Raw genomic sequence first — 13908 nt, forward strand, 5'->3', positions numbered from 1 at the left:
ATTTTACTAGTAATTTTTTTTCATTTTTGTCACATGGCTTCTTCCTTATTTATTTGCAACACACTGTATAAACAATTAAATAAAACTTTTATTTTCCCCCACTAACCATAGTTACCTTCCAATAAAAGAGCATTACTCCTAAGCAAACTATATAGTATACCTTGATTATCTTACTAGTTCTTCCCCTTTCTCCATTTGCCTATCCCAAAGCTCAACGCTTTTTCTTCTCCCTCACTCTGTTTGTCCACTCAAACAAGAACCCAAGAAAGCTTTGCTAAATTAAACTAACTTTTCTTTTAGTATTGGCGTAAATCTTTAAAAGTTACCCACCTCGAATCCATCATCATTCATCACGACCACTCTCTTTCCCTCTCCATTTGCATCAACGTCCAAGTAAAGGATAGAGTCTTTTCTCTTTCTAGCCTGTCTTGGTATCTCATTTTAGTTACTTTGTATCTGTTGTCATATTTTTTTCTTGCAAGCATGTCTCGATTTCTTTTCTTTTGAACCGAGGGTCTACCAGAAACAACATTGCTACCCCACAAAGAAAACAGTAAAGTCTGCGTACATCCTACCCTCCCAGATCAGACTTGTGAGATTACACTGCGTATGTTGTTGCTTGTAAGTAAAGGGTAGAGTCTTGTTGGTGGAAAGAAAAAGTGGTTTATTTTTTCTTTCTGTTTCTTGAACTGTAGCTTCAAACCCTTTGTTCAATGCAATAAGCTGGTCAAAAATCCTGGCAGTTTTACGTTGTTGGGTTGTTTAATTTCTTTGTTGTTGGTTAATTGGTGAATTTTTTAAATTTTATCTCTTCCTACCTTTTTTGGTGACTCGAATCCATAACTTTAGAATTGAAGGCGGAGAGCACTTACCACCTGAGCAACTCCCTCTTGTCAGTTAATCGCTAATGAGACAGAAAGAGGGTACTCTATTTTTACTCAATGGGAAGACATAGTGTTAATGGTGGTGGTGTTTATTTTTGGAGGATTGTGCAACCACCAAGTGTAGCTCCTGTAGCAAATGGTGGTGATTTAGAAGGAGAAGATCATTGGAGGAACTTTGATAATTCAGTAAATGCTGTGTCATTTGGTTTTGTTGCGACTGCAATTCTTATTTCGATGTTCTTAGTTATGGCGATTTTCGAGAGGTTTCTCCGGCGAAGACCTTCCAGCTCCGGTGGTGGTGGTGGCAGGAATAGTAGTGATCTTGTTACTCAAATGAGGGTTCAGATGAAGCTTGATGATTATCCATCTCCTGAGGTAACTTTTTTCTTTCTCCCCAAAATTGCATAAAGCAATATCTTATTCAAGATGAATGTATAGAATGTGTTATGTGATACGTTTCATTTATCAACGAGAGTTGTGAGATCAAGAATCAATCAAAAAGCGTGTGACAACTTAATTCTCATAAAATTTCGTCCACAGAGCTGCTGACTCATTAATTTCGATGTGTTGTTTTGATAAATAATTAGTGATAGTTCAGGTACCAACCACTAACACCTGATAGGTAAAGTAGGAAACTCGCAAAAAAATGAGACTTCAGGTGTGTTCCTTTTTTTTTTTTTTTACCATTATCTCTTAATTTATTTATTTTTAAATTTTTAATTAATTCTTTTAATTATCCGCGTGGAGTGTCATTTAGCACCATTTTTAAACAAAAAAAAAAAGAGATTGTGCACAACACACCATCATATACTAGTCAAGGTGTATTTTGATAAATAGTTGGGGACAGTTCAGGTAGGAAATTCGCAAAAGTGATACTTCAGGTGTGTTTTCGACCCTTATCTTTTTTTTAACGGACTAAAAAGAAAAAATTCATATAAAACAGAAAAGAGAACAAAGAATTTTTTTTTCTTTTTCCGTAAAATCTCTTTGACACCCTTGAAATTGATAATTATAGAGCAATTTGTGTCCGGGTGTAATAAGTACAGTAAGTTAAGGATGAGATCCAAATAATGGTTTTTAATGGTTGCTTCAGTGCTTGTACTTTGCTTAGTAGGAGGAGTACTGCTCTGTGATCATCACTTACCGTGTCTTTTCTAATAGTTTTGGACATGGAAAATTAGACTTAAATTATTTCCTAAGAAAATGGAAATATCTATCACTCCTTCTATCCAATTTATGTGACACTCTTTTTTTTTAGTCATGCCAAAAGAATGACACCTTTCGGTATTTAGTAATAATTTAACTTTAAACATTCTATATTTTACCCTTAATGAAATGATTATATCTATACAAATGTCTACGGCTTGTTTCAGACCACAAATTTCAAAAGTTTTCATCTCATTGTCAAATTTCATGCCGAGTCAAACACCATTACATAAATTGGGACGGAAAAGTACTATGTTTAAGGACCACAATGAGTAGGCTAACTGACTTTTTGGTGACAATTAATTGCTTTTTTCCATAATGTATTGCTTTTTTCCTTAATGTCATTATTGTTTCTCACATAATTATGGCTATTATAATAGCTTATAGCTGGATTATTTGACTGGGATTCTCTTCATAATTATCATTTTGTAGACCTTAGTTAATATGAATCATTCCTGATGAATGATGATCATGTCTTTGAAAAATTTACTCTTGATTGTTGATTCAATTAATCTAACTTTAATGCTCAGACAAAAAGAAAAAGTTATTACATTATTCGGATTAAAGATATTTTTTCATTCAATGTTTTCTGTGTAAGTAATAGCTTGTTGGTTCAAGGTGCTTATTCTCTATCTTTCTCCTTAAAGTAGAACAGACAACCGCTAAAACAACAATAGCTACATATACAATTCTCAATCAACAAGACCCGCTCGCCCAGCATAAACTTTAACCCGTCCCGCCCCGTTGCCATTCTTAATTTGAAATATAATTTCTAATGGACTTAATTTATTGAAACATCTCATTCCTATGTATTCATGTGATTCTTTATCTAAAGCCAAAAGATTCATTAGACAAGAGGTTGATATGATGGCCCCATTCTGTTTCTGCATGGTACACTACTAAGTATAAAGACTTTTTGGAAAAAGACTTTTCTGATTGAAACCCATGTTGTGTGTCCCAGTTTTTATGCATATTGCAAGACATTAAAGCCCAAGATATGCTATTTTCTACAAAGAGTTATTCAGAACCCAATTTATTGTATTCTTCTCTCAGCATCTTGCCAAAAAAGAAACTATAGCTTCCAATGACATCCCACCATATTTTGACTTTGGAGACCATGTTGACGTATGACCCTTTTTCGTTCCTGTTCACAAGGGCGGATCTACAAGTCCTGGTACTGGTTCACATGAACCCATTAGCTTTTCCCCAGACCTTATATATATATTAAGAAATCTATTAAATATTTATAAATATTTAACTGTGAATCCATTTATTTTTGTAGTATTAACTTGAGGTCCCGTAGAATCGGAATCAGAGCTAGAATGTCAAATGTATTTGGTCGGCTAAACTCTAGTAAATTTTGTTCGACTTTGTATTTGTCTTACAAATCTATTGAATATGGACATATTATTAATTTAGAACCCAATAACTTAAAAAGATTAGACTCCAGAACCCATCAAACTCAAATTCTGGCTTTGCCTTTAGAAATCCATAAACTTCAAATCTTAGATCTGCCTCTGCCTTTCAATATATGAGCTAATGCTGGGATTGAAGATTGTCTTGAAATGTTACATTTATTTTGGAGAAGATCAATGAATTGGATTTAAAAATTTCACAATCTTGAAAGAGTATGAGTGGGAGTATCTGAAGTTTCTATAGTGGAGTTACATTATGACATATACTTGTTAACTGTTCCTTTTCAGTTAAGCAACACTTGTTATTATTCTTCAAAAAATTATTCCTAAAGCTAAATTCTTTGCTTTAGATGTTTTAATTGATTGCTAGAATCATGCTTATATCCAATGCTTAATGGTGGAGAGAATTACTTTACCAAAAACCTCCTTTCTTTTTTAAAGTAGAACCCTGTTTTAGTGTCACAATTTTCACCATAAGAAATCTAAACAAAAGTTCAATGAAGCAATGAAGTTGCCTAAATCTCTTCCTTATTTGCTGCTCTGTAAATGCATTTATATCTAATTTCAATTATTGCCTTAGTCTTGACGGGGTTCCCCTTTTGTTGCTTGCATGTGTGCCTATCTCTAGATTTTTTAGCTTACTGGTCTTGCTTGCATAGATCTAACAACTTTCAAAATCCATGAAATGTATACAAAAGCGGTATAAGTATATCAACACATTTGGCTCATCGCGATTAAATTTTTGACCCCTAAATAACGAAATTTTCTTGCTATGCTGCTATCTTAAGTTATATTTAGGTTTTGAGTCTAATGGTGAAAAATATCCATTATACTCCTAAGTAGGCGACTATAAAGACTTATCACAGGAATTGTTATGTTCGTCGAGATCATTTGCTAGACATGACGCAAAGTTCATGCCGTTGCTAATGCTAAACTGTTTATCATACTATAATTTGGTGCCTGCTCGGTTGACTGTCCGTAATAAGTACTGGGATTATTAACTACAACAAGTCTACAACATGTTAAATCACATGGCTAATATAAAACTTCTTTATACTGACAGTGTATACAAGTTAAATTCATTTTTGATGATTCTCACCTATATGGAGCTGCCTTATAATTTTCTTCTGTTAGTACTTACAGATGACTTTTTACGCGAATGGAGTGTCAGTACTGATGCCTGGAGAAGAAGTTCCTACGTTCATCGCACATCCGGTACCCGCGCCTTCTCCTCCAGAATGTACTTCTCAACCCATTCATCAACATGACGCATCTTCGAGTCCAGCCTCGACTTCTACTAGCCGTAGCTCCAGTTGACAACAATACAGATATGAAACTGAAAACTTACGGCTATCACTATCACAAAACCTCCATGTGAAAGTAGATACTTGTACCACTCATAGATGAAAACTTAAGGGCTTTTATTTCCCTTGAGGAACTTGTCATTGTATTTACAAATAGTGTAATGTGATTTTGACTACTGGCTTTTTTTTACTACTCCATGGTAAGTTCCAACTCCAGCCCTTCTTTACATAGTGGCGAGCAAGGATTTCACTAAAGGGATTCACAATATAATAAACACGAAGAAGTCAAGGGAGTAAGCATCTATTTTATATAGAAAAGTGTGAATGATGTAGAATAAAATTAGATTCATAATATAACTAAATAAGAGAGTATATAGTTTTTCCATGTAAAATAATAATTTTATTAGTATAAGGGATAAACTTGTCCTTGTAAGCTTGTTACATAAAATTAGAAAAGGTGGAGATTTATATAGGAATTGAAGAAAGACTCAAATATGCCACTGAAGTACGAAATGACTCATTTATGCCACCCGTAAAATGAAGGGTTTAGATAATGCCACGTGGCAAAATATGATAGTGGTAGAGTTCTATTAGTGAGTAATGGCATATATGACCCAAAATAGTAACGACGGTGGCATTTTTGAGCCCAACTATTAACGAGTGGCATGAATGAGTCTTTTCTGATAGTTCGATGACCTATTTGAGCCTTTTTTCAAATAATATTGACCTTATACATACCGTGTAATTTTTCAACAAAGGTGATTCAGACGATCCCTTGCGACCCTAGCTCAGCCCATACAAAAATCAGGTCCGGATTTTTTAACCCACTTCAAACTTCAAGGTTGGTTCACCAATGGTGAACTTCAAATTTTGATCCAATCTTGTAATAATTCTAATATAGACTTCAACCCATCTTAATCAGCTCTTAATCAATCTTTTAGAATAAAAAATAGAAAAAGAAAATGAGGTCCCTCCTCTTTAATTTTACTTAAGAGGTCTTTTTACTTCTTTCTTCTCAACAAAACTTGCATAAAAGGACTGATACATGAACGTTACTTGACTACTAGCATTATTTTAGTTCAACCCATACGCATATGGTAAAAGTTTATCACACAATATTTATACCAATCAATTAGTGTATGATATGTGTTTGCATATAAAATTATTATCACTTAGCTATAATTCATTAACGTATTTTTTTATTTTATTAAAAAATTTAATCATGATAAATTTTATTGATTTGATGTAGACATCCTGTACGAGTAAGTATTTACCGATCTGGCATTTGTTTATTAGGTCTCCATGATATGCAGGAGAACTTAACAGTAAAAGAAGTTTTTTTCTCAAGTATTGAATATTGAGCTCACCCCAAAAATTGATCCCCAAATGTGGGAACAGAAGGTGCACCTCCCGATACTACTTTGCCTTTTTTCCGCAGATCTCTATAGGGACTACAATCTCAATAATCTCTACATAGACACGAATTCACATTCCTTTCCACAATCACGCAAAATGACGGCAAATACTTATCCGCATCGGGTGTTTAACACAAAATCAATTATATTTACTATGATTAAGTGATTTAATGAAGTGAATATATACATTAATTAATCATAGTTAATTGAAAGTTTTGTATAATCAAACATGTCATGCATCCATCAAGTGATCAGTTTCAATAAGTCATGTCATTGAGGGTAAAATGCTAAGATTGAATAGTTTCCAAAAAGAGAAAGTTATTTCTTCTTTAACAAAATAAAAAGAAAAGCGTGTCATATAAAATGAGGCGGGGGAACTACCATTCAGGTGCTTCTCTTTGCCATACACGTGCACAAGAATATTACTAAGGAAACAAGAAGATTCTCTCAACAATCAAGTAGAATTTGCAACCAAACTAAATTTATCTGTAACGCTAAAAATGAAATAACTATAACGCTACTGTAAATAGAGATTGTTGATAGCTTGACTATCCAATGGAAAATCCCAAATCGATTTAAAAGACCCGATTTCAATTGAAATTATCCAATTCCTTCGCTGACCCGCCCCGACCCACTAAATTAATTAAACCAAATATAAACATCCCAACCCAATTTCCTTCTCTTTGTTTTGCTGTGAAATTAAAGAACAAACAAGTCAGTTGATCAATCATAATGATCGTAAAATATTGAGACCGGATGTGACCGGACCAGTTTGTCCGGCCATGTCGGTGAGTCAGTGAAACCCTAAGTTGGTGAAACTATAGCTTCCAATGATATCCCACCATATTTTGACTTTGGAGACCATGTTGACATATGACCCTTTTTCGTTCTTGTTCACAAGGGCGGATCTACAAGTCCAGCTTACCATCGGTTCACATGAACCCATTAGCTTTTCCCCATATATATATATATATATATATATATATATATATATATATATATATATATATATATATATATATATATATATATATATATATATATATATATATATATATATATATTAAGAAATCTATTAAATATCAATAAATATTTAACTCGTGAATCCATTTATTATTGTAGTATTAACTTGAGGTCGCCGTAGAATCGAAGAATGAGCTAGAATGTCACCACTGTCGGGCGAACCCAAGAATTTTGATTGACTTTGTATTTGTCTTACAAATCTATTGAATATGGACATATTATTAATTTAGCACCCAATAACTTGAAAAGATTAGACTCTAGAACCCATAAAACTCAAATTCTGGCTTTGCCTTTAGAAATCCATAAACTTCAAATCTTGGATCCGCCTCTGGCTTTCAATATGTGAGCTAATGTTGGGATTGAACATTGTCTTGAAATGTTACTTTTATTTTGGAGAAGATCAATGAATTGGATTTAAAAAATTCACAATCTTGAAAGTGTGTGAGTGGGAGTATCTGAAGTTTCTATAGTGGGGTTACATTATGACATATACCTGTTCACTGTTCCTGTTCAGTTAAGCAACACTTGTCTAGTATTCTTCACAAAATTATTCCTAAAGCTAAATCCTTTGCTTTAGATGTTTTAATTGATTGCTAGAATCATGTTTATACCAATGCTTAATGGTGGGGAGAATTACTTTATCAAAAACCTACTTTCTTTTTTAAAGTAGAACTCTGTTTTAGTGTCAAAATTTTCACCATAAGAAAACTAAACAAATGGTCAATTAAATTGCATAAATCTCTTCCTTATTTGCAGCTCTGTAGCTACCTGCCTCGCGTTGTCTTCAGCTTACCAATGTTATGATTCAGAAAAAAACATATGCTCGGAGTAACTGAACTCCATCATGCTTGAGTCATGTCCTGTTCATTCGTTGAGGGTTTTGAAGTTCAATATGTTTGATTTTCCGTTGTGAATTGCTCATCTAACTACTTAGCTGTTGGTTTCCTGTACAGTTTGATTGCCTGCGTTGGATAGTTTTCTCTTATGACCAATTAGCAGAGATAAATTAATTTGTATCTAACGACGTTTAAATCCACAAAACGTATGTAAAACCGGTATAAGCATCCCACATCTGGCTCATCGCGACTAAATCCTAGACCCTAAAAGAAATGAAATGTTCTTGCTATGTTGCTATCTTAAGTTATTTAGGTTAGTTTCTTGGTTTATCATATCAAAATTTGGTGCGTGCTCACTATCTATCTATAGGTGACCGATTGTCCATAATAAGTGGGATTAGTAACCTACTGGAAGTCTACAAGTTAAATCACACAGCTCATATAAAAATTCTTTATACTGACAGTAAGTGTATATATGTTCATTTTTTTTATGGTTCTTAGTTCTCACCTATGTGGAGCTGGCTGAATAACTTTCTTCTGTTGATACTTACAGATGACTTTTTACGCGAACGGAGTGTCAGTATTGACGCCGGGAGAAGAAGTTCCTACCTTCATTGCACATCCTCTACCTGCACCTTCTCTTCCGGAATGTACTTCTCAACAGCTTCATCAACCCGACGAGTCTTCTTCAAGTCCAGCCTCGACTTCTACTAGCCATAGCTCCAGTTGACAATAATACAGACATGAAACTGAAATTTGTGGTTATTACTATCAGTCTATCACAAAACCTCCATGTGAAAGTAGATATTTGTAGGAAATGTACACTCATAGATGAAAACTTAAGGGCTTTTATTTCCCTTGAGGAACTTGTCATTATATTTACATATAGTGTAATGTGATTTGACTACTGGCTTTCTTTACTACTCCATGGTTCCAACTCCAGCCCTTCTTAACACAGTGGCGAGCCTGGATTTCACTAAGGCGATTCACAATATAAAAAAGTAGATACGAAGAAGTCAAGGGATTAAGCATCTATTTTATATAAATAAAAATAATTTCGACCTTATACATACCATGTCATTTTTCAACAAAGGTGATTTAGATGACCCCTTGCGCCCAAAATCAGGTCTGAATTTTTAACTCACTTCAATATTTCAAGGTTGGTTCACTTCAAATTTTGATCCAATCTTGTAATAATTCTAATATAGACTTCAACCCATCTTAATCATTCTTTTAGAACTAAAAAATACTGTAGAAAATAGAAAATGAGGTCCCTCCTCAATAATTGAGACTCAAGAGGAATTTTTACTTCTTTCTTCTCAACAAACTTGCATAATACTTGAATATTAGCATTATTTAAGTACAATCCATATGCATATGGTAAAAATTTGCCAGACAATATTTATATCAAATCAATATGATATGTGTTTGCATATAAAATTATTATCACTTAGCTATATAATTAATTAATGTATATTTTTATTTTATTAAGTCAATTAATTATGGTTAATTTTATTGATTTGGTGAAGATACCCTGTACGAGTAAGTATTTGGTGTAGATACCCTGTACGAGTAAGTATTTACTTATCTGGCTTTTGTCTCTTGGGTCTCCATTGATATGCATGAGAATTTAACTTATCTGGCTTTTGTCTCTTGGGTCTCCATTGATATGCATGAGAATTTAACAGATTTTTTTTTGCTCAAGTACTCCCTCCGTTTCATAATAAGTGGTGTTTTAGATTTTTCATTCTGCTTCAAAATAAATGCTGCTTTAGGATTTCAAGAAGAAATTGATCTTATTCTTCCAAAATTACCCTTATATACATAATCAAGAATTATTAAGTATCTTTTCTAGGAAAGAAGTAACTTAAAAAGAGGTAAAACTTGATTAGGGGTAAGTTAGTAAAAAACACTCCTAATTTGTAGGAGTGAGCAATTTCTATGAGCATAAACTAAAAACAATAAGGTCTTTTTGCTACACTATTTTGGCCACAATGGCCCAAATGGGATAAATTTATATGACTATTCAGGTCAAATTTAATAATTTATGCTTACTTAATGTCATTTCTACCTTTTCTTCTCAAAGTTTATCTTAATTTAAAATTGTACAATAGAGGTTATGGTGATTTTTACATAAGTGTGGCCAAATTTGGGTCAAATTGGTGTGGTAATTTAGCAACTCTCAACTAAAAACACCACTTGTTATAAAACGGGGGAGTACTGAATATTGTGCTCACTGCCAAAAATTGATCCCCAAATGTGGGAACAGAAGATGCACCTCCCAGTACTAATTTGCCTTTCTTCTGCAGATCTCTATAGGGATTACAATCTCAATAATCTCTTCATAGACACGAATTCAAATTCTTTTTCACAATCATGCAAAATGACCTGTCTATAGTTTTATACTAGTCTAGTTGTGCAACTTGTACTACTACAACTGAAAAAAAAAAAAATTAAATGCACACTAATAATGTAAAAGAAAATTTACACTACATGATCACTTGAAAGGTAATTGTAAGTAATTATAGTAACATATTTTACGTTAACAATGTAACTTAACATGTAATAGCATCTCACGTGCATCATTATTCAGTTTTTGTCCTCCACATATCATAAACCGTTACGTAATATTACCAATAAAGTGATGTCATCGTGTAAATATATCTTATACGGTCAGAGTTTAAATATTAATTGAACCGTATGAAAATGTTTGACTCTCTTTATGCCTGCCAAATGGTCTCAATTTCAACTTATATGATACTCCCTAGCTTCCAGCCACATAGGCTCAAGCACGATGAGTTGAACGGTATTTGTCAAAGTATTATACTAGGTATATAAGTCAAATATTATTTTTTAATATATATATTAAAATCTTGAATACCCTTTTAGTAACATTCCTGGCTTTGTCACTATTCGATATCATCCCATTTTATATGTATACTAGTTAATTTGGCCGCGCTTCGCGCGGTGGTATTATCTTTTAATATAAATTTAGTTGTAAAGATATAAAATATGTATAATACCAAAGAAACAAAAATAAAGATATTGTGAGACATGCAGACGGGAAAAAAAGTAAAAATCAAGTTTATAAGAAAACAAACATTATATATATAATTATTTAATAGAAAAACTAATCCAAATAATATATTACAAACTTTCTCACATGAAAAATAAGATAATTATACAAGTCGAAACATATCGAGAGGATAACTATACCACAAATCGATTGTTAATTATATGATAATCATGTTTAGTGCTTCCTATGCTTGAGTTCTCTCCTTCTCTAATGAAATTTTTATTGTTGGGTCTGAGGATCTTCGCGGATGCAATAAGTTACTACTCACAAATTGTTATACCTATCTTTATAAATTCACAAATTTTCATCTCCATAACTTCTTAATTTATGGGTTCATTACAATTAAAAAAATTGTATCGTTTCATTAATTCCTCGGTAAGTATGGGTTTATGCATATGAAATAGTGCTCTAAATATAGTCAATTATTGGTAAGATTTAAATGCCCTTTCATTTCCCCATTCTCACCAGGTTATGCAACGTTTCATTCATCTTTGGAGGGAAAAAGTTAAGCACGTTTAACATCATTAAGAGATAATTAAGAGAATTGAATGATTATATTTTGTGTTTTTACTTAGCATATGAATGAGAAAAATAGAGAAAAGGCCAAACGGAGGATAAAAGAGATAATTGTATTTATTAGCCAATTAGAGATATTCCACATCAATCTTCTTTCCCCTGTTTTATAAAACATATATAGATATTTATATTAAAAGCATGAATATAAATGTTGGTTGACCAAAATATCATTTAAATATTGAATAACTTTTATACTGTTTAAGTTTAATTTTACCATATTATATTGGTTAGTTTGGTAAATAAAAAAAATACCATAGTTAAAAGTAGAGTTTAAAACAAATTCTACATCTGGATTTCGGTTCCAAATCTAATTAATTAGTCTTTGCTATCAGATTCAAATAAAGAAATATCAAGCCCCTGACCTTATTTGCGTTGGATTATTTTTGTGATTGATGTTTGTGCGTGTTATAACTTAAAATTCCAACTTAAAAAATGATTAGGTAATTGTTACGGTTTGCTTTTACGCGGGTAAGGCATAAAAGTTACTACGAGGTTGTTGGTGCTCTAATTGGATTTTTAGTATTTTTAGAGTCGTCACCTAATTTATTATGGAAAACTAGGAAAACCGGGTTTAAAGATTTTTCCAAAATAAGTAAAAAATCTTTTGGACCAAAGTTCGAGGTAAGGGTTACGTGATTCCCTAGGGAAGATTTTACGCACCCTAGTATTAAAGATCCGTAGAATACGGTTGACCTATGAGCTTCAATGTGTGATTAATGTACTTATTTGTTTACAAATGTTTAGTTTTCCGCAAAAAAGTGTCATTTTATATCATGTCATAATTTCAAGGAAAAACTTAGCAAAAAGTCCCCTTATAAAAAGGGGTTTTGATTTTAAAAATCCGCGTAAGTGTTCACCTCACTTTGTTGCCGGACGAGGGCACACTCGGGATTTCTCTCGAGTAAAGTCACTACTATTCTAGTCCTAACAAAATGGATTTAGTACCTACGGGTTTTTATATGTATATATGAAAATATGGAGCATATCTCCGTTTTTATATTTATACATATGTATATATGAAAAATAAGTTTATTATGAAAAATCACTTCTATTTTTATTGCTGAAGCCAATAGTTCAATAATACAAAATCCGTCTTTATTGTTATACTTGGTCCAAAATATATTTCAGCCCAACAAAGTTTTAGCCCAATAGTCAAAAAATGTTGGAATTTTTACCTAGCATAACTACCTCTAAGACTTATTTATGGATGATAACAATTATTTAATTAATTAACTAGTATTAGCTAAATGAGTTTTTTTATTTACATTTCATAGCTACAACAATATACACACGGTTATTTCCTCCAACCAAGAGTATTTTACGGCCTCTCTCCCACTTCATACGATTTCTTCCCTTTTCCACTCCTATTTCTCTTTCATCTCTCATACGTTTCTCTTTCCACCTTCAATATTCACTATTTTTCTCTCCCTTTTCATAATCCAATTCATTTTTGCTTCCCCACGATCTCTATCACGGTGGTTGTCATGATTGTTGTTGTTAGTGGAGGAAGTGGCAACAAGGAAAACAGTGGAGGACCTCCAGCCAATGGCCGAAGCTCAGCCATAACAATTCGTCTGCTAAATCTCCATGGATGGGCCGTAAAGAAAGGAAAATCCTTCTTATGTTTGCCGATCATGCGTGGTGTTGTTTATCTTATGAGTGATAAAGAATAGTATTGATTATAGCAATATGATATTGTAGCATCATCTAGGAGCAAGAGAATAGGTTGTTGGTGTAGAAACACCATTGATGAGAGTTGTGGAGCTTCATGCCCACCAAGTGTTTGATAAAATGTTTCAGTATATTTCAGTGTATTTCTGTGTATTAACAAACAATATATCTAATTTTCAGTATATTTCAATATATTATTTTTGCCATTGATTATGTGTATTTCAATATATTTCAGGGTATTTCTGTTTATATTTAATTATTTTTGCCATTGATTAGTGTATTTCACTGTGTTTTATCTAATTTCAAAAGATATTTCAAAGGTATTTCAAAGGTATTATTTTTGCCATTGATTATGTGTATTTCAATATATTTCAGCGTATTTCTGTTTGGAATGGAGTAATAGGGGGAGAGAAAGAAGTGAGCTGTTATTGAACATCACACGTTATGCGTGAAATATGGTTGATTTAATTTATTTCCATTTAAAAAAAAAAAAGAATATTTA

General features: G+C 32.7%; 1 protein-coding gene across 1 annotated transcript; it reads left to right on the top strand.

The window, feature by feature from the left end:
• The first annotated feature begins 105 nt into the window (after positions 1 to 105).
• On the top strand, positions 106 to 5020 carry LOC132053384 (uncharacterized). The gene is made up of 2 exons (XM_059445390.1): positions 106 to 1259; positions 4649 to 5020. The coding sequence occupies exons 1-2, from the start codon at positions 942 to 944 to the stop codon at positions 4820 to 4822; spliced, it is 492 nt and encodes a 163-aa protein (XP_059301373.1). The 5' UTR covers positions 106 to 941; the 3' UTR covers positions 4823 to 5020.
• The last annotated feature ends 8888 nt before the right edge of the window (positions 5021 to 13908 follow it).

This window comes from Lycium ferocissimum, chromosome 4 (genome assembly GCF_029784015.1).
Source record: "Lycium ferocissimum isolate CSIRO_LF1 chromosome 4, AGI_CSIRO_Lferr_CH_V1, whole genome shotgun sequence".
Classification (NCBI taxonomy): Eukaryota; Viridiplantae; Streptophyta; class Magnoliopsida; order Solanales; family Solanaceae; genus Lycium; species Lycium ferocissimum.